The 26,429-nt window shown below is 30.5% G+C and overlaps 2 protein-coding genes across 2 annotated transcripts in view; one reads left to right on the top strand and one right to left on the bottom strand.

Annotated features, from left to right (window-relative positions):
• The window catches only part of LOC145314871 (putative receptor-type tyrosine-protein phosphatase mosPTP-1), a 122,417-nt gene extending 103,106 nt beyond the window's left edge, over nucleotides 1-19,311 (top strand). Inside the window, exons 21-32 of the mRNA XM_080154950.1 lie at nucleotides 903-990; nucleotides 1,347-1,461; nucleotides 5,323-5,416; nucleotides 5,607-5,837; nucleotides 6,326-6,432; nucleotides 12,178-12,325; nucleotides 12,720-12,863; nucleotides 13,632-13,750; nucleotides 14,557-14,764; nucleotides 15,421-15,519; nucleotides 15,784-15,896; nucleotides 18,261-19,311. Of these exons, the coding sequence (XP_080011076.1) occupies nucleotides 903-990; nucleotides 1,347-1,461; nucleotides 5,323-5,416; nucleotides 5,607-5,837; nucleotides 6,326-6,432; nucleotides 12,178-12,325; nucleotides 12,720-12,863; nucleotides 13,632-13,750; nucleotides 14,557-14,764; nucleotides 15,421-15,519; nucleotides 15,784-15,896; nucleotides 18,261-18,396 (1,602 nt within the window). The 3' untranslated portion in view covers nucleotides 18,397-19,311. The remainder of the gene's footprint in view (nucleotides 1-902; nucleotides 991-1,346; nucleotides 1,462-5,322; nucleotides 5,417-5,606; nucleotides 5,838-6,325; nucleotides 6,433-12,177; nucleotides 12,326-12,719; nucleotides 12,864-13,631; nucleotides 13,751-14,556; nucleotides 14,765-15,420; nucleotides 15,520-15,783; nucleotides 15,897-18,260) is intronic.
• A 2,611-nt stretch (nucleotides 19,312-21,922) lies between these two features.
• Nucleotides 21,923-26,429, bottom strand: part of LOC145314114 (uncharacterized) — a 33,604-nt gene continuing 29,097 nt past the window's right edge. The window contains exons 24-25 of the mRNA XM_080153904.1: nucleotides 23,774-23,952; nucleotides 21,923-22,272 (exon numbers count right to left, since the gene is read on the bottom strand). Coding sequence (XP_080010030.1) covers nucleotides 22,243-22,272; nucleotides 23,774-23,952 — 209 coding nt within the window. The 3' untranslated portion in view covers nucleotides 21,923-22,242. The remainder of the gene's footprint in view (nucleotides 22,273-23,773; nucleotides 23,953-26,429) is intronic.

Raw genomic sequence — 26,429 nt, 5'->3', positions numbered from 1 at the left:
CAGTAATTTGCAGTCCAATGTCCACTTCTCTTTGCATATTTATATAACTCTTTTTATTATTTTCATTTTTGCACTTGTTCTTTACAAATATTGGTGCTAAATATTAAAATGTCATAACTTGTTTTTGAATATTAAATGCACAACATAACATTCAATTTTGGCGTTTTTTAATGTCAACATATTTTATGTCTTATGGACAATACATGACTTGAACAATTTTCTTTAACAAGTATAACAACATCATAAGTTAGTAAATTATATAAAAGAATATATTCTAGTTTGAATAACTTACGCTTTAACATTATCTTGTTGTTTAATAATCCGGACGTTTCAGCTTTCATTTATGTATCTAATTTATTTAAGGATGCGCGTCATATGGAAAGGAATCAGGGATCGGAAGCCGCGCGTAAGCCGCGTGTAAGCCTCACTGAAATCGTCATTTTATCACTATAAAATTTAGCTGGATGTATAAAACTGCTCTTTGGCAGACAATCCTTCTTTCTGAAATTTATTTTTCTGCTCACAAGCAGGTTTAAAACTGAGGCTTATGCGCGGCTGAGGCGCGGCTTCCGAACCCTGAAAGGAATGCCGCTTAACGTTTTTTACATTTTTCTTTTAAAGATATTGGAACTTGAATGAGTTAAAAAATACTAACTAAATACATAAGGTTAATGTACTGAAATATCAAAATTCTTCTCTGTTAGGTGCTTTTAAACAGTCCCTTCAATTATTAATTATTCAGTAAATATGTTTATTCCATTAAAAACAGCCAAAAATTGTTGTTGAAAAAATGTATATTATTTTATGTTTCAATTTTTTGCCAATAATGTAAATAACTAGAACTCTTAAAATCAAAATTCGTCTCGATTATTTTTGTGTATTATGATTATTATCTATTTCAGGGCCCTATGGAACGGACTATACCTGACTTCTGGAGAATGATTTGGGAACAAAAAGTGGAAGTGATTGTCATGATCACAAATCTTATAGGAAATTTTTATTATTGATTATTACCAGAGAAAAATGTAGAACAAAAGACTAAGTCTAGTAGTATATCTTATGGCATTATTTATTTGTATAACTAACTATTTATTGCACAACCTTTGTCTGAAGTCAAGGCAGCTATTTCGTTTACTGTCCCTATTACATTTGTTATAATACCATTAATTATTTAGTTTGGAACTATTTAGATTCAAATCCATTACCTCCTCGAAAAGATTAATTGATATTATAATGGAAGAAAATATTTTTCATCATAAATGATTTACATTATAATTATGCATTGTCCATTTAGTTATTTTCAAAACTCGTCTTATTTTAAAATAATCAATAATGAAAATTTGCAGAGGAGGGTAAAGAGAAATGTGCCAAATATTGGCCAAGTGTGCTGTGCAATGAAATCTACGGGCTAATATCTGTCTGTCTACTGGAAGAAAGAAAATATGCTACACATACAATCAGGTTAGATCTTAATCGTAATCGTTACAGACAGACTGAAGTACAGATAACAACACGTATAGAGTACCTTCGCTACTAAATCCTCGTCGAAAAAAAATGAATTCATTCTCATATATCATCAAAAATGTATTTAAGTATAAAAACAATGCTAAATATATTCAATTGTGTATGATAGAGATTATAGTTCAGAATAAAACAAGCTATGAATTAAAGAGTAAGCATTTTCTTATTTGTGTCAATTGATCCTTGTTGGAATGGATTATCTATTATACGGGTCCTCAAAGTTTATTTATAACATTTTCTAATTTATTGGCTTTTCAACTTTAGGGACTTTTATTAGATTTTGGTTGATTGGTACTTTAGTTAAATGTCCAAACGTTTCAATCACTAATTGTAATCTACAGAAGGGGTAATTTGTGTATCATCAATGGGGATGTAAAAAATTTATTGGGCATTGTCTTATCCTTAAAGATCTCTGGGTTTTACATTTAATTTTTAGCTAAGTTTTTTTCATTGCAATGAAAGTATAGGTATGCTTGCTAGCTGTATGAAAATGAGCACAAAAAGAAACATGAACTTTTTCTAATAAAAAGAATCCTTTGTTCATTTCTATAATCTAATTTTTCTATACTCCTCTTTTCTTTCATTATAGGGACACAGAATGATTTTCTGATAAAAATCTCAAAATATTCTTTGAATAGTTTGAATTATTTTATTTTGAGTACAAACCAATAAAAAAGCAAAATATTGATAGGCTTCAAAAATATTTTTTTAATTAATTATATTATTTATCCCTTATTCTTATTATAACATCTTTATCTAATACAATACTGTAGAACATTTTGGATTTTTCCTTTTTTGGTGAGCTTGTAATGAATACCAATGAAAAGTTTCTAAAAAGTATTTCTGGCAGGTAAAAAAAAAAATTTAATACATACTTATAATGCAAATCATCACCAGACTACATTAAATAACAGCCAATAAATTCCCCCATAAAATTACCCTCTAACGGACAGAAAGACAAAGTAAATTATAGAGTAGCTTCGCTGAAATAAAAAAAATCTATGGACAAAACTTAAAGTCTGATAGTATCAATAAAAAAAACTATAATTTATGATTACACATTTTGCTCAACTTTAATAGGACAATTCCATTATTTCTTTGGAACAATTTATATGTTTTTAATACACAATAGAAAGATAATTGTCTGTATTTGAGAGTGAATGTTTTCATTTAGAGAAATCCCTATAATCCAAATAAAGCCTCAAAGAGTTCCTTTAAAGAAGAAATGTGACAAGTTGTGTAAGGAATGTACTCATATCATCCTATTATATAAAGTAGTAGCGATATTGTTCTTCTTTACAGTGAAGCTTCTTATAGGTCCTTATATGGTTTAAGGCTACTTTTTTTTGCAAATAAGTCAATGTAAGGATTTAGGCTATTTTTATGCCCTTCCATATCCCTTTGAATAAAGAGCCCCTAAATGCTAGGGGCTTAGCCGCTAGTATTATATAAAGTAGTAAGCGTTTTGCGTTTTTTGTCTGTCCCGAAGGATCTCGCTAACCGCTGAACGATATTGTTATTTTTTACAGTGAAGCTTCTTGTAGGTTCTGGGAAGGTTTTAAACTATTTTTGGGGAGGGTGCCTTCATCCCCCTCCCCCACAAAAAAATATTTTTTTAACTCTTTTGAAACTAAAATTTTTAAATGGGATGAGGTCGACTTTTCCCACTCCTACCTTAAGTGCCCCTAGAGGCTTTTAGGGGCGTAGCCGCTAGTGATATTTTAAAGTAATAACTTAAAAAATGATTATTATGAAATCAAAGCGTTTTGTTTTGTGTTTTTACACTGGGTCAAAAAATTATATTTCTCAGATTTCTATGAGTTACTTTCCTTTAATTTATATACTTTTATCTATAGATTCAAAGACATTAAAAAAAATTATTTACAAGATAAGAAACCTTATTCCATGTCAAGGATAATTAATCTTAAGTCTAATAAATAGAACTGCATAAACTAAAAAAATATTTGAAAGCTTTTAAAAACAGTATTATGTAACAAACCTCTTTAATTCGTAATAAAGATATTATTTTACACTAAAGAAATTGAAATGGCAGGTATTGTCTCTAATTTATGTTGTGAAAATACATGCTGATTATATAAAATGACAGGCAATGTCTCTAAACATGAATATTTGTTAAATTAAAGTAAAAATATGTTGAAATGTATTGAAAGAAACACACAGATATATGTTTTTTTCTGCAGGAAATGCCAATGGATGCATCCAGGGAAGGAGGGGATATTGGACTGTAAACTATAAACTTTTTCTCTCATTTGATGACTTAAAAACGTCGGGTACTTTTCTCGAATCTTCATTGGCTAATTCAAACTAATTGTTAGTAAAATATCAAGCAATTATTCCAATCTACTTGAGGGTTAATTTGGTTCATCATTATTGGGGATAAATATAATTCATCGTCCATTGTCATATCTCTTAAGATCCGTGGATGCATACCAGTGAAGGATGACTGTTGTTACAGCAAAAACAATTATCCTTTCTGTCAATAAATTTTTCTATCATAATCTTTACTTTCTTGCCTCTTTGAAATCTTTTGGTTGTTTTTCTTAATGCTCCTTCTTTATTCTGTCTGTTTTATGCAATTTTCAGTAATCATATCTGTAAGCGACTTTTTTTTTGAAAATCTGTCAAAAAAATTATCATTTTTGCGGGAACACAGTTGAAAGGTTAGAAATGCAAGATTTCTGAGGTTTAATAGAATTTCAAATCAAAATTGATATTTTTCTTCAACTCAAAGAGCTATCTATCTGTCCAGGGCTAAAGGGAAAGGGTTATATATCAATAAGTTGTATGATAACTTTGTATTTAGCTTGTATTTAGTATAGTTTATTGAAAACCCTACATTAACATCAAATAGAGATTGTCTGTCATAATCGAAAGTGATATTAATCTATAAAATATTTGATTGATTTTCTTTCAAGGTTTGTTTTGCGCTTTTAAAATACAACATAAAACCTAATTTACCCTTTACCAAATATCATCAAATTCTAATCATATAGTTGTCTTACTTAACCTACTCTCCTTAGTATTCTTTTATAAATTTATTCATTAATCAATCCCTTTATTCTTGATATAGCTGGGAAAAGGTGGTTTGATAAAGGAATACTATTATTCATGGACAATAGCGTACTTTAGAGGGGCAGGTAGATTAATATGATTAAAAAATATTATTACACAAAGTACTCTCATTTAGAGTAATTAGAAAGATCTGAATATAAACTTAACCTAACTCTTTGGGGTTTAATGGCGTTACCTACCAAAACAGAGCCTAACCATCAATCTCAGTCTTAGATTTTTTATAATGGAGAAATGACGTTATTTCGTTAATAAATAACAATATTTTCATATTTTCCTTTAGAAATTATAAGAACCTTTAAAAACAAATTAGGTAAAATATAAAATAATTTAAATTCCTTAATTATTTAAATTTCAGACTAATAAATTCATGAATTTTTTTCAGTATCTACGCGTCTTAGAAATATAAGTTATTTTTTTACATAGAAACAAATAACTAAGAAGCTCTATAATTTGCTGTGTTGTAAATTGTTACCAAGGCTCGGCAGCCGCGCGTCAGTCGCCTATAAGCCTTAGGGAAATCAACCTTTTACAATTTTAAATCAGCCGTAAGTATAAACTTGACCTAACTCTCTCTTTTCACTTTCATTGCATTCAAGCGAGTTTAAATTTGAGGCTTAGTCACGGCTGACGTGCGGCTGCCAAGCTCTTATTCAAACTATTGTTCAGCTTGTCAACTATTTAAAATAATAATTTTTTGTTTTGTTTCAGAACGTTCAGTATCGGGCACACAAAGTTAAAAAGTCGCGGGAGACGCGGCAATCAAAATTCTGCGGGTCCCGTCAGAACTATTAAACATTTTCAGGAAAGCTTTATTTAATTTTACATTTTGAAAGGTTTTAATCAATATTAATAGAAGTACAGCTACTTCAGTAGTCTAAATAGATTTAAAAAGAAAGAAACAGTTGGGAAGTCAAATTATAGCATCGCTATTGTTTGATGTAACTGCTCTTTTTTTCTTTTTTTTTGTAAAATCAATAAAGCTTCCGTGATAGTATACCTGTTGGGGTGACCACGACACACCCGCCAATCCCCTGCCCCTGCTTTCCTTCATCAAAAAGTCGAGTGCGGCGGCCGCCAAGAACCCCGACAGCCCGCTGTTGGTGCACTGTAGTGCGGGCGTTGGGCGGACAGGGACGTACATCGTCATAGACTCCATCTTGAAGCAGCTGAAGGCCAAGGGGGAGCTGAGTATTATCCCCTTTCTCTCCCATATTAGGAGTCAGGTATGTTTTTATTTATATTTTTTGGGGAGGGGGGGGGGGGGGTTGTATGTTTTAATTCTGCAAACTTGTTGCGCAAAATGAACAAAAATAAATAACATGAAATCCTAAATTGAGACTAACTTCTACTTTTGTTATGAAAAAATTCCTCACGTTTTTTTTATCGATCTGTTTCGTTAAAAATTACTGACGCACAATAATACTTGATTTCACCTTATTTCAAAATATGGAGGATTCACAGTTATAAAACAAAATATTACAAACCTATATATACAATATTAATTTTCCTTGAATTATTAGAGCTTAATTTTCAGAATTTATAGCAATATTCAAACGGTAAAATTTGATGTTAATAGAAATATTTTTTAATTGCATGATAGCCATTGAACCATTTTAAAAAAAAAATAACCGATTTACAGACAAGCAATTATTACAGAGTATTTAACTTCAAGAATATCTAAATTTTATTGACGTAACTATTTCTATTTCAGAGAAATTTGATGGTTCAAACGCTTGAGCAGTTTATCTTCATCCACGATTCGTTGGCTGAAACTGTTCTGAGCGGAGAAACAAACATCAAGCTTTCCTACCTCGCAAGGTCAGTGTTCTTGTTACCTTACCTACAGACAATTAATTTTGGTAACAAACATGTTTTGTTGTTATTAAATAATGTTATAGGTTTCGTTGTCTGTTCATTAACCGCTGAAATGATTGAGTTCGCCTTTTTAGGTGAGCAGGCTTTATGATATTTTTCTGTTCCCTCCTTGTACCTTCAATTTGAAAAATATCAGAGTAGCCATTTTTTATGATTTATGTAGAAATTTATCTTGTTTTTCATTTTATTGCGTAAAAATCAGGCAAATAGATCTTCTATAGAATGCTATTTGAACGGAATAAGAATAGCAATCGTTTTCTAATGCAGTTTTTTTTTGAAGAGTTTTTTAAGATAGACATTTTTTATGATAAGCGGTTTTGAGCAAAGTCAGGATTAGTATATATAAACGCTTTGGTAGTTTATCTACTTAAGTAATTTAATAAAACACGACAAAAGTATTTATTGAAAGACAAATCATCACAAAAATGATCGGGTATAGTCCCTTTCGTAACATCGCACCTTATGGGGCGATTCTTCGTGTTTTTCACGGGGCTCTAACCCTGCGGGGCCAATTACCTAACCCTGTGGGGCAATCACCTAACCCAATATAACCTAACCTAACCTAAAATAACCTATAAAAAGCCATTTTATAAATACGACGAATCGCCACTTATGGGGCGATGTTACGAAAGGGACTATTCCCAAATGCTCTTATCTTCTTCTGCATAAACGGGGCATATTCCTTTTGGCTGTTTGATTTGTGAATGTTGCAAATAGTTATATAATCGTCTACCTGCAATTTTATTTCATTTCCAAGTGTGAAGGTAAAGGTGAACCTAATTTTATTCCAGCTGCATACATATATCAGGGATATAAAGGGATAGAACAGTTGACAATAAATTAATGTAAATCCTTTTAACTGTAAAAAGAATTACTCCATTTGCAGGTTATAATAATGGTTGAAAAGTTTGAATTCTAGTCTGAATCGACCAATTAAGATTTGATAAAAATACTGACTGTTCTGAAGCCAGGAAATGAGAGATTGTGTAATTTACAATCTAATGTCCCCTTCCTCCCTGACATACATTCTTATATACATGCATGTTTTAAGAGCAGGAATAATGCAACTGAGAAAAAATATTTACAACACTAGGTACTTTAGGAAGGAGGGTATCAACACCACCCTTAAAATTTAAATTTGTGAAGCCTGACTTTTTTTTCCACCACATCAATATTCAAACTACCTCCCAAAAGAAACGGTTTGCACTCATCTGTTTTACATAAACTTTATTAAAACAAAATGTATTAACACAATATTATATCAAAGTCTAACAGTTGTAATTGTTTATTAGATATGCTAGGTAATTTTGACACGTGATAAAATTATTGTCAAATGTCCCTGTCTTATATGAATACATGTAAAGAATACCTTAATTTAGTACATAAAGTTTTGAAGAAATAAAAAAAAACATATTTCTCCAAGTTCAAAGGCATACCTAATTCAAAATAGTAAAATTATATATTTAGTTAGATATATCATTATTTCATTAGAATAAAATCTGTGAACGTCATCAAGTTATATATGTAGAAAATACAGGAAGCTTACAATGAACTTTGGAATAAAAGAATAGGCAAATTTCATTTATCCCTGCATGAACTAGTGAACTTGTAGACAGAAATACCTACCCTTTTATTTATTATTAAACCAAGTTACTATCCATTTATCCCTGTATGAACTAGTGAACTTATAGACAGAAATACCCACCCTCTTATTTATTATTCAACCATGTTACTATCCATTTATCTTTGTATGAACTAGTGAACTTATAGACAGAAATACCCAACCACTTATTTATTATTCAACTATCTATTTATCCCTGCATGAACTAGTGAACTTATAGACAGAAATACCCACCCTCTTATTTATTATTCAACCATGTTACTATCCATTTATCCCTGCATGAACTAGTGGACTTATAGACAGAAATACCCACCCTCTTATTTATTATTCAACCATGTTACTATCCATTTATCCCTGTATGAACTAGTGAACTTATAGACAGAAATACTCACCCTCTTATTTATTATTCAACCATGTTACTACTTATTTATCCCAGTATGAACTAGTCAACTTATAGACAGAAATACCTACCCTCTAATTTATTATTCAACCATGTTACTATCCATTTATCCCTGTATGAACTAGTGAACTTATAGACAGAAATACCCACCCTCTCATTTATTTATTATTCAACCATATTACTATCCATTTATCCCTGTATGAACTAGTGAACTTATAGACAGAAATACCCACCCTCTCATTTATTCATTATTCAACCATATTACTATCCATTTATCCTTGTATGAATTAGTGAACTTATAGACAGAAATACCCACCCTCTTATTTATTATTCAACCATGTTACTATCCATTTATCCCTGCATGAACTAGTGGACTTATGGACAGAAATACCCACCCTCTTATTTATTATTCAACCATGTTACTATCCATTTATCCTTGTATGAATTAGTGAATTTATAGACAGAAATACCCACCCTCTTATTTATTATTCAACCATGTTACTATCCATTTATCCCTGCATGAACTAGTGGACTTATAGACAGAAATACCCACCCTCTTATTTATTATTCAACCATGTTACTATCCATTTATCCCTGCATGAACTAGTGGACTTATAGACAGAAATACCCACCCTCTCATTTATTATTCAACCATGTTACTATCCATTTATCCCTGTATGAACTAGTGAACTTAAAGACAGAAATACCCACCCTCTTATTTATTATTCAACCATGTTACTATCCATTTATCCCTGTATGAACTAGTGAACTTAAAGACAGAAATACCCACCCTCTCATTTATTATTCAACATTCATCTCCGGGTTAGGTAAACTTATTCCTGTTTGATTCTTATGTAATTACACCCACAATTATTTGTTAAATTATATATTAATTTTATATTTCTAAGACACATTGTTGTAGTATATTTATACCTAAATTTCTTAGCTTCCTTAATTAGTTTTATGATTAAATAACAAAAGAAATATGTACTTTTAAAGGGAGGGGTAGCTTTTATATTACATTATTGGGAATAGTCCCTTTCGTAACATCGCCCCATAAGGGGCGATTCGTCGTATTTCTAAAATAGCTTTTTATAGGTTATTTTAGGTTAGGTTAGGTTATATTTGGTTAGGTTATTGCCCCACAGGGTTAGGTAATTGGCCCCGCATGGTTATAGCCCCCCGCAGGGGCTAGAAATAGGAGAAAAGCTACTGTGAAAAATACGAAGAATCGCCCTATAAGGTGCGATGTTACGAAAAGGACTATGCCCACATTTTTTTAAGGTTTGGTCTCTTGTACAAAAACTTCTCATGCATCCAAGAGGGTCCTTTAAATCTACTCATATGCATAAAGACATCAACTTTTATCCAGAAAATATCCAGTTATAAAACTAAAATTTCTCTCAGCTTTTATAAGAGAAGTTAATTAAGTTTTAGTTGAAAACAATTTACTAAACATTTTCTTTGGTAATGTATTTTATTTAATTTTATAACAATTTGAATATTTTTTTCAGAGAATAAGAATATATTTTTTTTTAATTTAGTGTCCATTTGAATTAAATAGATACTAGATTTCAATTAGTCAAAAGTTTATCAAAATAAAATATATCAATCTATGTTGGATAAATTTGACTGTATCGCCAAACAACTTAAAGTTATATATGACCTATATCAAAACACAATTGATTTGGTTATTAACTTAGAAATTAATGATTAATATATTGATTTAACAAGGATGGCAAAAGAACTAAGTCATACAGCTTATTATTGTATTATTATGAAAGGTTTACTTAAAACATATTATTTTTATATAAAGATGAATGATCTATTCAACGTCTGTCTTTCTGTCGGTCGGCGAATCTGACGTGTCAAAACAGATTCTTAAAAAAAGAATAATAAAAAGATTTTTCACAGTTAATTTTTATATACATATATTATAGTGAAGTTACGCTACAAATTAGTCTTTTCTAAAGGTATCTAAGTTGTAATAAGCAATTATATGAATGCGCTGGGTGAAAATCATTCAAATTTTCATTCAAACTAAATTCATCCAACAAATTTATGTGAAAAGTTTAAGCAATTTCCCCTAAAAAAATAAAATCCCCCTTCCAAAATAGTTTCTTTATTTGTTCATTTTTTGCCCCTGTGATTGGTAGAAAAATTTGTGCTTAAAACATTAGGAATAGTCCCTTTCGTAACATTGCCCCTTATGGGGCGATTCGTCGTATTTTTAAAATGGCTTATTATAGGTTATTTTAGGTTAGGTTAGGGACTATACCCAAAACATTTAATCAACTGATCAAATTGACTTTTTGTCAACAGTTTTATAAATCCAGCTTATTAACTAAAGTACTAAACTTCAATATACCTTCAGTCTGTAAGTTGTCCATGCGCTGTTGTCGAGCCCGCCGTAAATTATTCCAATTTACTTGGTTGGCAACATTTTTTCCCCAATTCAAATTTTGTCCCCTGTTATATGGTGATTTAAATTCTATGTTTCATAGGTTTGGGGGGAGGGAGACTCTCAAATGTCAAAGGATGTTGTTCAAGTTTCCTTTTCAAGGTCTTTACTTGAGAAAATTGTGTTGAATTGAATGTTATCTTACAATTAGATGCGAGCAACCCATCAAATATATTGGAAAATCAAAGAATTTTACCATTTTAAATCGCTGTGTCAGTGTAGCCCACCTCCTATTTGCCCAAATAATGGTTAAGAATATAAAGGATAATTTAAATACATTAAAAATATCACTTTTCAATAATTTAGCTAATTTCTATGTTAAAGATCATCTAATTAATAACACTTTGAATTTATCAAAACATTTGATATACTACACATTATTAATTAGTAATTAATGTTTAAAAAATATAGATAAGTTAAGATCAAAATTGTACAATTGTGTGAAAATGAGTTGCGCCTCTTTTAGGGCCAAGGCATCCCATCAACTGTCGAGAATCTCGTATAGCAGCAGTAGGAACCATTTTTAATGTCTTTAGCCTTGACTCGGTATCAGGGCGAGATTCAAATCTATCACTTTTCCGACAACGAGTGGTTGGGCGACGTTTTTACGCCACAATATCGGGTTAGAAAAGTTAATATAACTATATAAAAACAAAGTAATTGCATTTATATTAAAATTATCTATTTAATCAAACAAAAAGATTTTGAATTTATGCAGATAAAAAAAATGAAAGAAAGCATGTGAGTTTTATTTCAAATTAACTTTAAGTGGATTAATTGGTGGAGGAAAAGAGTAAAAGAGAGAAAAAACTTTTAATATTGAAAATCAAAGATTTAAAAGAGGGGGAAAGGGGAAAAAAGAGGAAAGTGTGAATTAATAGGGAAAATAGAGTGAGAGAGAGAGAGAGAGAGAGAGAGAGAGAGAGTGAAAGAGAGATAAAGTGAGTTTTATTGTTGGAGAAAAGTTTTATTTTCAAGCTTCTCCAACTTTGAAATGGAAATGAAAAGTGAAAGGATTAAGATGTTAATATCAAATTCATTATGGGCAATAAAAAAGTTTTTGTCAAGTAATTTATTCAAGAAAACTAATAGTTATCTATTTTTTCTTGTATTTTTGAATATTTAGTAATTTAGTATTTGCTTAACATACCAATATTTTAGACCTTTTTATGAAGCGACTTTTTGTCAAATTGTATTTTTGTTCAGGTATATCAACAGTCTACAGAGTAGCTTCACCACAGAGGGGTCAAACATCCCCTTCCAGCTGCTTGACCGGCAGTTCAGTCACGTGACCAGCTACAAGCCCGCAGAGTCAGAGTTCAGCGCGGCCACCCTGCCCTGCAATCAACTCAAGGTAAAATATTTTGTCACATGTTTTTAGCAGCTGTTGATTTTTAAGCTATAGACTAGCTTTAAAACAACTGAGTGCAGTCAGCTTGAAAGAAACCATTTGTGTAGCCACGTGACTACCTAAAAATCAGCTGACTTGATTTAGAACAGCTGTGTTTGGTAGTCACATGTTCTGATAGAAAAAACAGCTGCTAGTTTAGGACATTGGTCACGTGACAAAATTAAATCAGCTGATTGTAGTCAATTAATGTTAATAACTTGATGAGTCTTGTTATTTAAAAAATACTAAAGCTTATTTAAGACCATGACAAGTCAAATTTTGTTGCTTCAACTAAAAATATGTTTTGTCAATAACACATATGTAGATAGTTGGATTAATATAAAAATTATTGTTTTAGAACCAGAGTTTTGATTTTATACCTCTGGACATGAACCGGGTGTGTCTGGGCACAAGTATGGAGGAAGGCTCAGATTATATCAACGCATCCTGGCTACCTGGATATCTTAGCCTCAACCAGTTCATACTTACTCAGCACCCTAAGGTAATTATCTATCCTTGCTATCTTCTAGATATCTTATACAATATAGCTCACTGTCTACCTGGATATCTAATATGGACATGCTTAAAAAAACTTATAGTTTATTTTCTTAATGCTTCGTAATTTTCACTTGATTTTTACACATTATCTCTCTTTTATTTCTTATGACAACTGACAATCTGCTTTATGTCTCACTTTGTTCGGTTATCACTTCCATGATTTTTTGTATTTCGCTATCTATGGATGTTACCATCCTTGTTTTTTTTAAATAAATATGTAAATCTGCATTAAGAATATAAATTAATTGTGTATCTTAATAAATCAAAGAAACTTATTAAGTAATAATATTACAAAAGAATTTAATTAATTCATTAAAAGTTGAGATAAAAATATTTTATTAAAAATGCAAAAGTTATATCAACAAAATTTATGCAAAATTATTATGTAATTCAGAAACAATTCTAATATTAGAATAGTTTTACTGGCCTACTTGTAAAATACATAAGGTAGCTAATCAAGACAAAATAAGTGTTAGTTATCTATATTTGGATAATTAAGTTCAGTTATAATATTTGAAATAAAAAATTTAACTTTTGGAAAACTTTTTTCATTATCCCGAATTTCCTATAGTTTGAGTTTTACTTACTTATCTATGGCCTATTAAAAATTACCTAAAACCAGCCTAAGACATATATTTAGCATCCCAAAAAAAAACTCAATTGGACCAGCCAATTCCTACATTATTGGGATTAATAAATTAATTATTTTAAGGAGTCTACTGAATTTGATTTTTGGCGGCTTGTTTGGGAGCATCGGGTCGTCACTGTCGTGGTTCTTTCCGTCCTTAGGCACAATCAACATCCCATGTTCTGGGATAATCAACAAAAAAGGTAATCATAGATAGATAGATACATGGTAGGATAGATAGACATTTAGATAGATACGGATAGCTAGACACAATAAATATTTAATGTTCGTGGCTAATAAACAAAATAGGTAAATTTAGATAGACACATAAATAGATAGATAACTGGAATTATGGATAGATAGACAGGTAGATAAATGGAAAGAATAAACTCAATAGAATAGCAATGTTCTGGGATAATCAACAAAAAAGATGGATAGATGGATAGACAGGTGATAGATGGATAGATAGACAGTCATTAGACACAATAGATATCCAATTTTCTGGGCTAATAAACAAAAAAGGTAAATATAGATAGACACATAGATAGATAGATACATGGAAATATGTATAGAATGACAGGCAGATAGATAGAAAAAAAGAAAGATAGATGAATAGAAATACAGCCATCGGATACAAGCAAAATCGAATGTTCTGGGTTAATCAACAAAAAAGGTAGAAAGATATATAGATAGATAAACAGATTAGAAAACAAATATATACTCAGAAGACGGTATACTAGATGAATAGATATAAAATTATATTTATAGATAGATAGACAGATGGGCAGTTATTAGACACAATTGAGATTTCATCTCCTTGCAAAATCAATAAAAAGAAAATATGAGAGATATAGATTGTAAATAGTTAAAATGATAGATAGACAGTCAGATTAAAATAAAGAAAGTATATAGCAAAGCAAAAATTATGTTTAGACAGAAACAAAATACATGAAAGTTTTCAGAGGTAAAATATTAATACAAAAAAGTTAGTAAATATTAAAAATTTCAGGTTTGGAAACATTATCCTATCTCCTACGGAGGAGGGTCTGTTGTGTGGCTTCCAGACCAAGGACTTCAGCCTGCGCCAGCACAATGAGTCTGGAGGCATGAAGGTCAGACTCATCTTTTGTCCAGAGTGGTCCACGGATAAACCTGTGACGTCATCGCCAACAGACGAAGCGTCAGCTGATATAGAAGCACAGACCTCTAGCGGCCAGGTATTAAATTTTTTTTCTTGTCCTTAGTATCATTAATTTCGCTTTAGTATGCCTTGTTGAGATTTATTTTAGTTAGGTTAGGTAAATACTGCGTTGCAGATCTGCACCAGCAAGGGTTTTAACTCTCGACTAAAGCTTTTGATACAAAGATATGAAATAGATAGATATAACAAACAGCAACAAAAAAGTTTAAAATGCAGAAAAAAATACTAGTTACCTAATAACCTACTTTTTAGAGCATACAAAGTATTTTGTCAATAATATTTTTAAAACTTTAAATTAAATCTATTCTAAGAAAATAGCATAGAAATAGGGAAAAATGCAAGATAGAAACATTCTTAAAATTCTTTATTTTAAAGTGAAATCGATTTTGTCAACAAATATATAATCCAAAAAATTAATATTACAAAAGTTAAAATTGATAATATGGGATTAGAATTTTAATTTGATGCATATCAGTTAATAACAAAAACAGGAATAAAATTTTAAAAAAACTGATCGAGGTGAAGATTAAATAATAACACCAAATCAAAATTAATAAAGAAAGTGCTTGTAAGTTTAATATTATTCCCCAAAAAATTTATGTTTGGTAAATTTGTTTAAACTTGATGATAAAATCTTATCTTTGAAAATTATTTTTTACAAAACCTTTTTAGGACATTGAGTTAGAGACTCGGGAGAGGGACAAGATGAGGTTGAGGCTTGTGGGGGCGGTCAACTCTCTACCCACCCACCCCATCATTGTTATGGACCAGGTAAATATTTTAGTAAGGGAAAAGAATGAGATAGATTTGTTCAATTTTTAGCGACTAAACCAAAAAAAATGGGGCTCGATTGCAAAATTATTGTTATTGTCAGATACTTAGGAATTTACTTTTTTGTTTAGTTAAGTATTCATTATCCAATGATCGGCTCAGCAAACGGGTTGAAAATCAAACATCAAAATTAACTTTGTTTAACTATGTTGCCCAATCATTAAATAAATGACTGTATTCTCCATCAAATATTCTATTTTGTAGGTTGGGGGCAGTGCGGCCGGTACCTTTTGTGCAGCCTCCACCCTGATTAGACAGGCTGAAACTGAGGGATATGTGGATGTTTATGAAACTGCTAAGACCCTTCATATGTCTAGGTATGTGTTTTTTCTACAGCAAAGCTTCTTGTCCTTGTTAGTTGTTTAATCACGTGGCTTGTCACGAACGTTTATGACTCAGCAGTTTGAGGAAAACAGTGGATTTAATGTTAGGTATAGAATGATAACGCATAGATTCAAACTATTAAGTAACAATTTGTTTAAACCAGAAAAAAATATTATACAATGTTACTATATTTATATTTATGTTATAATAGGATTCTTCCGTAGTTTGTTAAAAATAGATAATACCCTGAGATTAAATAGTTTAATTGGCTAGTCTAGTGTAATGAACTTTACACTCTTATATATAATCTAAGCTCAATCCTTAAAAAATATAATTTACACTGTTGCACATGCAATGTGTGTCAATCCTTAAAATAGCATAATCAAACCTGTCAACTAAGATACAATTAATAAAAGCTCAATTAAGGCTTATATTTTTACAAAGTACGATTAAGATACAGGCTTAAATATCAAAAAAGGATTTTTATAAAAATATTTTAAGTATTGAACCTGCCCTATTTATGCAAAAAAGTAAAGTTTGGCAACAACTATTATCATCGTCCTTGCCAAAGATTATGTTGTATATTAACAAACTTATTTTAGAGTTGATATACAAGCTTATTTCAAAGGCAACTATTTTACTTAAAAATATGTTCTGTATTAAAATAACATAAACATAGCTCTTTATTGGCAAATGAAAAAAAAACTACCACCGACTCTTTATTTTTAATTTGTTAAAAAAATCTGAGTATGGGCTTTTTATTTCTCAATAGGCGCTTTGTGTGAGGACAACGATATTTATAAAAAATTTGCCTAAAATAAATAAAAGAGTATATCTTTAATGTGTATAATCTCATCATTTAAGAAGTGCTCAAATTTCCCTCCCTCTTAAAACTTTACGGAAAAAAACATCAACTTCTAAACTAAAATTCTTACTTTTAAAATCGTCGTTTTTTTCAGCAAGAATTATCAAGTTTTCTTAAAGTTTGGATATAAATCAAATACTTGTGAAGACTAACATACTAAAATGTTTTTACTTTATAGATAAAAAATGCATTAGCCAACAAGTTCATTTTTAAATGAATAAATCATTAAAAAACGATTATACATATAAAAACTTAATTGGTTTTGAAATAAAATAGTTTTCTACTTTTTTTCCTCGTTGTTTTCAAAATATTGATAATATTTCATAATATTTCTATTTCAACTCTTGTAGCTTTGGGCATGTTAGGAATTGCAACGTCATTCCCTTTCCCACAAAGCTGGCAAAGAACCAATACTAAGCTTCTATAAATTGCAAAGCGATCTGTATAGCCATTTAAAAATTTTATGTACAAAAACATTGGAAAAATTGGGTTATAAGTAACACATCAAGACTAAATTATGGAAGAGATAGCACAATGTGACTATTGAGAAGCTTCGCAAAAAAAATTGCGCAAACGATAGGACACCCAACACTCTAGCACTATACACTGATATATGTTGATTCCTCTACTCAAAGTTTTCAAACTTTTAATAAAAGGATTTGGAATTATACAACTTTGAAATTATGAACCCAGTATACAACATACATATACACAATGTTTAGAATTATAGAATATTTTATACAAATTTAATTTTTCATGATAACATCTAAAAATCTTCCCTGTATATACCAATGTAAAACTTCCCTAAAAATTGTGGAACAATCGAAACAGGCATTTACGAGATCTTAGCATACACACATACAGATATCCAGTTGAGGTTGGAAAATTTTGTTCTCATTCAATATTTGTTCTCAAATTAAAAGAAAATCATTTAAGTGTTATGGGTGTTGTCTTCGCCTCCTCCAATTTGTTAAAGACCTTACATGGACCAACAACAGCCTTTCCCCTAATGATAAGTGTTTAGTGAGCAGTCCTAGTAGAAAGAAAAAAATACATAGAATTTGTGCCTAGTTTGTGTTAAGATACAGATATTTAAGATAGCTGTATCAAATGCTTTGTTAATGTCAAACTGTAACTCAGTATAAAATATGTATATCTAACTAGTTTAGTTAGATAATTAACTATGATAAAGAGAATAAATTCAATGTTAATAAAAAAATAATTTTTGTAGAGGCTTGTTGGCAGTTTTCTTTTGATAAAGGGAAAAAAACATGGGTTTCAGTTTATATCAAATTTCAAGTTATAAAAATATTGTGAGGATTAAAGTAAAAAGAAAATCATACCTAACAACTGCGCGGCTATCCTGTATCATAAGCTAAAAAGTCATTACTAACACGATTACACCCTATCTCCAATATTTCAAATATAAGGGGTCGGGGTGGTTTCCTTGAGGAAAACCGCCAAAGTTTCTAATCTGAATTTATATTTTCAGGCCTGGTATGTGGCCGAGTTCTGACTCGCTGTTGCGGCTGTACAATCTGATACAGTGTCACGTGACATCAGTCACGTCTAGCCGTGGGCTACCAGACGGCAAGGAGGACAAGAAGATCATGACCACCAAGTATTAGGTCACGCAACGACCGCAACACCAAATATTGATCAAAAATGTTTATTTATCTGTTGGGACATCAACAGATATATTTTTTTTGTCTTATTTGAGTCTTCATTTGTTTTATTTTCAATCTAAAAATAAAGCACATTGAAAACGTAAAAGAGTGATAATATTATGTTATTAGTTTAAAAATATAAACCAAAATAAACATTTTGTTATTTTTTGGTTTTATTTTTAAACCCCCAATTAGGAAAAGATTTTAATTATAAATAGAAATGTAATCCGCTTTTGTAATGTTTTGAACTATTAAAATATTACAATTGTATGCCGTGTTAAAATAACTTTCCTAATATTATAAGCAAGATGAAACCTCTTAAATTTCATGATTATTTTTTGTAATAAAAGCAAAATAGTTCATGTTTAAGTATCACTTACCAAAGAATTTTTATCCTCATAATAAAAATTAATAATTCTATATTTTCATATAAAAATAGATTTGTTAAAAAATAATGGGTATAGTCCCTTTCGTGGCAACGCCTCTTGATGGGCGTTTCGTCGTATTTTCTCAGTAGCTTTCCATTATTTCTAGCTACTGCGGATTTAATTACCTGACCCAACTTAACCTAACCCAAAATAACCTATAAAACTAATGTGAATATATGACGAAACGCCCCTTAAAGAGGCGTTGCCACGAAAGAAACTATACCCAAATAATGTTAATATATGTAGTTATGTTAAAAATTAGCCGATTCCAAAGAAATGAAAATCATAATTAAAACACCCTCTTAACAATTTGATATTGTAATATTTGGATATAAAATTGTAATTGGGTGACTGTAAAATTTACTGTGATGATTTTACTGTGTCAAGTTAGTTTTCAATATAATCTTTCTATCATGTACGTAATTTGTAAATAAATTTAGATTTTTAATACTTGTAGTTTTTATAATACTTATATGAAAGTGACATGATGCGCGCGTGTGTCTGTCTATACCGAAGGATCTCACTAATCTCTGAAACGATATGCCCACCTTTACAATATAGCTTAGGTACCACAATCAACCCCCCCCCCCCAAAAAAAAAAAAAATAAATATATGGCGGAGGGGGGGGGGAGGGGTTGACTTCCCCTACCCTTACCTGAAGTTCCCCCAGTTAAAAAGTTACATTTGACATAAGGGTATGGGTTTTTACACTAGGTTTTCTATTTTTCCATTCTGTACTAGTTGCTTTGCCACACATAAAGGTACACTTGAAATAAAAACGTTTCACATAAAGATATATTTGGCACCAACCAATCAAAATTCAATAGAATATAAAAAAATTACCTGAGGACATAAACATATGCATATCTTCAATATCCTTCACTCTACCAGTTTCTTACCAGAATCACTCTTTCTATGTAAGTAAGCATGAATAACAGACTAACAGACAATGTTTCTAATCAACTAAAGCTATGCTCGTGTGTCCAGAGTTATAGATAGATATCATAACAGCACAAAGGACAATCAAAATATTCTCATATTTCTTTATTAGGACCTTATTTTATCATATAAGAATGTATGAATGTCAGACTAACAGACCATGTTTCTAATCAACTAAAGCTATGTTCATGGGTCCAGATTTATAGACATCATAACAGTACAAAGGTCAATAAATATATTCTTCTTTTTCCTTATTAAAACCTATTTTTTTATGTAATATAAGACGTTAAAAATGCCAGACTAACAGACCATGTTTCTAATCAACTAAAGCAATGTTCATGGGTCTAGATTTATAGACATCATAACAGTACAAAGGATAATAAAATATTCTACTATTTCCTTATCAAAACCTCCTTCTTTATCATATAAGAAGGTATGAAAGACAGACTAACAGACCATGTTTCTAATCAACTAAATCTATGTTCATAGGTCCAGATTTATAGATAGATATCATAACAGTTAAAGGACAATCAAAATATTCTTATATTTCATTATTAAAACCTCTTTTTTTATCATATAAGAAGGTATGAAAGACAGACTAACAGATCATGTTTCTAATCAACTAAAGCAATGTTCATGGGTCCAGATTTATAGACATCATAACAGTACAAAGGACAATAAAACTATACTTCTATTTCCTTATTAAAACCTTTTTATATTAAATAAGAAGGTATAAATGCCAAACTAACAGACCATGTTTCTAATCAACTAAAGCAATGTTCATGGGTCCAGATTTATAGATATCATAACAGTACAAAGGACAATCAAAATACTCTATTATTTCCTTACTAAAACCAACTTTTTAAAGGTAAGAAAGTATGAATGCCAGACTAACAGACCATGTTTCTAATCAACTAAAGCTATGCTGGTGAATCTAGACTTATAGACATCATAACGGTACAAAGGACAGTAAAACTATTCTTTTATTTCCTTATTAATACCTCCTTTCTTTATTAATATAAGAGGGTACGAATAACAGACTAACAGATCATGTTTCTAATCAACTAAAGCAATGATCGTGGGTCCAGATTTTTAGATAGATATCATAACAGAACAAAGGACAATCAAAATATTCTATTATTTCCTTACTAAAACCTCTTTTCTTTATTAATATAAGAAGGTATAAAGACAGACTAACAGACCATGTTTCTAATCAACTAAACCTATATTGGTGGGTCTAGATTTATAGATACCATAACAGTACAAAGGACAATAAAAATATTCTTCTATTTCCTTACTAAAACCTCCATTTTTATCATATAAGAAGGTATAAATGACAGACTAACAGACCATGTTTCTAATCAACTAAAGCTATGTTCATGGGTCCAGATTTATAGACATCATAACAGTACAAAGGATAATAAAACTATTCTACCATGCAAAATTCAGGGCTAATAGAGATTAGCATTTAAAACTATTTTTTAAAGTCAAGTTTTATCAATAACGAATAATTTAAACATAATTTAGGAATGCTAGATCATGTCCAAATTTTGCATAAGGATTTCTTTAACAATAAGGAATACCAAACCTTGAACAATTAACAAAGAGTCATATTTTTTATGTTTGGAACAAAAGTTCCTTTGATAGAATTGTTCTATACCTACTTTTTAAAAAAGTTTGACTTAGATTGTAGTGCTCTTTAACTACGTCTCAAAATGTAAATAGGCACATGTCAAAACACATTTTTTTGTGAAACAAAGTAATCTTTATTCAAAATTAATAAGGCCCTATAAAAAAAAGTTCTAATAACTATTATCCCCCACCCTTATTTTGAAATAATTTCAACATAAATAGGGGGGGGGGGGGGAGGGTGTAGTTTTCCGTTTGTTTAGTTATACCTTTGAGTTAGGTTAGGTTATTTTGGGTTATGTCACCGCGAAACATCTTAAGTTATTTTAAAAATAAGTGGGAAAATGCCTTGGCCCATACAAGCGCAATTCATTATAATGCACAGTTAGGAGACTTCCAGACAAATACGTGCAATCAAAGGGTTGATTGTCTGAAGGGCGTTTGCCATATAATCATGCACCGCAATTAATCAGAAAGAAAGACAATGTCCATTTTATTTTATGGTATTACAAATACATTTTATTTCTGTGAGAAAAAAGAATCAAATATTATATTAGCAAAACTTGTCTTACATAAGTACATTTTTATACAATTCATACATTATTCTACAACGAATAAGTCAAAATAAAATTGGTTTCATAAAAAGGCAGAGTTCAAATACCTAAATTCATTAGGAATTAAGCTTAAGATCTCAATGAATGCATGAAAATAATTTTTTATAAAAATACTGGCAAACAAAATTTAGAAGAAATAAATAAATTAACTACAATACAGTTAAACATAACCAAATAATTAATTTCTTTGATTATTCTCAATTTTCTTCTTCGTTGCAAAATTCATCCTAAAAAATATAATTTATTAAGATTTTTAAACATCCGGGAAATATAAATTTCACGAACGAATCTAGAAAATCCAATTTTTTTTGTTTTCATCATTTTCAACAATACGTGTAATTTTTAATTTACCTTATTAACGAACATTGTAAGAATGAATGTAGAATTTACGTGGATATTACGACAGCTGAAAAGTTGTCGTCAAAATAGGTTGCTAACATAGGAAGGGAGGGAATGGGGTAAAGGGGATGGAAAGGGGGGGGGTCGTTATAGCTAGCTACAAGTTTCACTTTATTTGAGTACATGATAATCTGGTTTAAGATCCAATTAATAATAAATCCAAAAGCGTAAGTTAAATAGAAGCTGAGCTTCTAATATTCTAAGGAGCGATGACAAAGTTTGAAATACTTTGAATGTGTTTATCCATAAAATAATGCAAAAACACAAAGTGCATTGTCGTTTACAGATATAGGAAAATGTAAATAAAAATATGTTTTTTCTTGGGAAAAGTTAAAATTTTCTTCTTTAAATTGATATGACAAAACAGATGGAACAAATTCAAATAAAATTCTTAAAATCTAAACAAAAAAGTTTGAATACAGCAAATTAGAACCAAATTACAACAATATTCTTTAAGTATATACAGATTAGACGGTCAGAAGTTTAGAGACCGCCATTTTTAGAGTCAATTGTCAAGAAAGTAATCAATATACTTATAATATCCATTAAAACAAGTAACGACAAGTGATGTTTTTTAACGGTTAAAAATAAGAGTTGGATGATATAATTTTTAGCTGCCTATTATGTTTCCAAATGTTGTAAATGTGTCAAAAAGCATTAAGGTCTCACAAAAACATTTTAGGAAGGCTGTTTCCTAATGATCTTGAAAACGACAGTCTATAAAAAAATTTATGGCAGAAGATATATCAATGCGACTTTTAAAAACTGAAGATTCTTTGAAATTGTTACTTTCCCTTAAACCTATATTAGAATCATTATACCTGAAATTAACCTATTAAAATAACAATGTCGTAACATAAACAAAATACATGATAGTATTAGCTTTTAGAAGCGCAGCTTCTCAGTGACATATTGTGTTAGTCCGTATATTCATAAAACAAATAAGTGTAAAGGTAGTGAAAGGATAAGTAACGTTTTCATTCATCCCATATTAAAAAGTAGCAAGATTTTTTTATTTAAAGCTACATATATCTAAAAAAACATATCCGAACCAGTTGCAGTTTTCAGGGTAGCTTTATAAATATCTTGAGGTTGTTTTGAACTACTTTTCTGGCCATCTCCCCCCTTCCCCAAGAGGATAGGTGCGAAGTAACTTGTTTATAATAATTATATGATTAAGGTTACTCTTTAGATCATAAACCATTCAATAATTGGACAATTGGGATTTGCTTTTCAGGAAGGCTGTAAACTATATAATGAAACTAGAGCGTTTTATATTTGTGCTTGCTTTGAAGGTTAATGTCCTTGTTTTAATCAAAACCAATGTACCTGTACATTTTCTGAGATCTTTTCCTCGAGCTTCCTTTTCCTGCTTGGCTTTTCTTTTTTCTCCTTCTGCTCTTTCTGTTCCTCCTCTTTATCACTCTCTTCTTCTAGCTTAGTTTCATCCCTGAGGACAATTGCTTCAGCAGGATTTCGTTTCGCCTCGGGGTTGTAATCTTCAGGTACTGAAACAAGATTTTTTATTACTATATGTTGGCCAAGAAAAAAAATTGGGGGGATTTTTTGTTTTATTGGGGAGGTTTGGGGGTGTCCCACCCCCACCCCCCCCCCCCAAAAAAAAATAGCTTAAAACCACCACAGGACCAGTAGATATATTCCCGGAAGAGTAGGATACAATCGGTTTAGTGGTTACCGAGATCTTATGAGACAGACAGACGGACGGATGGACAGACATCAAGCTTCTTTGTATTATAGATAGAGTAGAAAAATTGATATAATTTGATGGTTAAAATTTGTTTTTGACCCTAATATAATAAGTATAAATATACTAATTAGTGATTTATGTAATATTTTATAACTAAAACTTAGATTCGATATTTAAGTTGATCATTTCATTCAATTTTATCAATAATGCCATTCAACTATCATTTTTATCTTAAAATTCTATAGCTATATATTACTTGTATTAATGAGTGTGAAAGTTAAACAAAATCTTGAATATCTAACACAAGACTCACTCTCTCTTAATTGAATTTATAAGTTTTGATAAAAGTAAAGTTTAACAGACTCTAACTCAGACTCCAGGGTAAACATAGGAGCCAGGGAGATGAGGAAAGAACAGTCTTGTGGACATTTGGATTTACTGAAAAAGAACAGAGTCGGGACTTAAAAAAAAAATGTATCGCTGAATCGGCAATGGTTATCCAAATCACCAAAACTATTTTCATAAAAATCTTCTATAATTATATCCAAAAATCTCCAGGTAGATTTGAATCAAACTAAATTTGTTTATCCGGCTACCCATAACCGATTTAGGTATAGGTAGGCCACCTCTCATCATGAACAACAGTTTGATTTAAGTATGATTTAACATAGTTAAAGGAAAGGTTTGTTCTAACTTCCGCGGAGACTTCATAGTTTAAAATTATACTAGCGACTACGCCCCCATTTTTTATTTTAGTTAAAAAATTTAGATTTTTTTGGGGGGGGGGGAATTCATTTTTCATTTTTTTTTTGGGGGGGGGGGTTAGGGAAATCCCACCCCCCAAGAAAAACCATCCCGGGACCTATGAGAAGCTACTCTGTTAAGGAGAACCCGATCGGTTCAGCGGTTAGCGAGATCTTTCGGTACAAACAAACACACAGACACACATACAGACAAACAGACATCCTGTTACTTTAGTATCAGGATAAGCAAAATATACAGTCATATATTATAAGAGTTAAAGAAAATAAACAGTAAACAATACTAGTTTCTATGAAAACTGATGCCTTTTTGAAATGAAAAAAATGTAAACCTTTAACAAAGAAATTATTTCCTGAAACTTACAGTCTAACCAACTTTAATATTAACATTGCCCTCTAAAATGGCCTCATTTATACAAAAAACATCCCAAAAATTTTTTTAACTTTCAATAAATACAAGGCAGTGTAATTCGTCGAATGGGGAACAAGCGCTTAAATCCAAATTTTAGAGATTTTAGAGGTTCTCAGCCATACTGAAAATCATGTTTAGTATCGCATTACAGAAATTTTCCAGTTTTGTGAACCCGGGCGTTCTTCCCCTCAAGGCTAACAAAACTGGTTTTAATCTCAGACTTTTTATTTTAATATCCGCGGAAAGCTGTCTATATAACAATGTTAAAAATAACAATTCTTGACTTGTCCCTGAATCTGTTGAATATTGTATTCTTTCCTGTCTAGCTTTAAATTAACTTCAAAATTTTTATCCTTTTTTCTTAAATATTTAATTAATTTAGCAGATCATTCTGTACAAACAATGAATTATAAATCCTCTCTGTTACCATGTACTAGCAGACAAGAACGTAATCTCCCACAAAAGCACATTTTAAAATAGAAAATATTCAATTTAAAGCCAAGAGACTTCTGCATTGATTATGCTATGGAGCATGCCATTTCATTAAGTAAAAAAAAACGTTTTTTTTACTTCAATTTTATTTATTTTTAACCTTAAGTTTCAGAAAGATAATATTGCTTTTACAAAACAAATTAGATGATTTTTTCCTAATGTCCCAACTCCTTCCCTCAAAGCAGAGCCATTTGATTTACTAAATAGGATTATTCATTATTATCCAAATTCTTTTATTTCTTATTTGACATCAACAAAATTATTAACGTACATAAATTCCCTAAATAATTCCAGTATATACATAATGAATATCATTTTTCAGAGTCGCAGTTTTTCTATAACTTAAATATCTTCGTAGGTCACTTTATAAGGATAAGTTATGTAAATAATAATATCTCATTTATGATGTAAATCGATTCAAACAAAGAAAAGAAATCTAAACATATTTTTAGATATTTTGCTGTTTATTAACAACAACCTTGCAAAATTTAATAAACACACAAATTTGAGGTAATAATAGTTATTTCTCGCATCGTATTATAAACAGCTTTCCGCGGATATAAAATGTACAATTATAAGATTAAAACCAGTTTTTTAGCTAGGAGTAAAGGC

The sequence above is a fragment of the Acartia tonsa genome, chromosome 3 (assembly GCF_053477335.1).
Source record: "Acartia tonsa isolate MP-2025a chromosome 3, ASM5347733v1, whole genome shotgun sequence".
NCBI classification, from domain to species: Eukaryota; Metazoa; Arthropoda; class Copepoda; order Calanoida; family Acartiidae; genus Acartia; species Acartia tonsa.
Note: the sequence above shows the minus strand (reverse complement) of the source record. Positions and strands in the feature narration are given on the sequence as shown.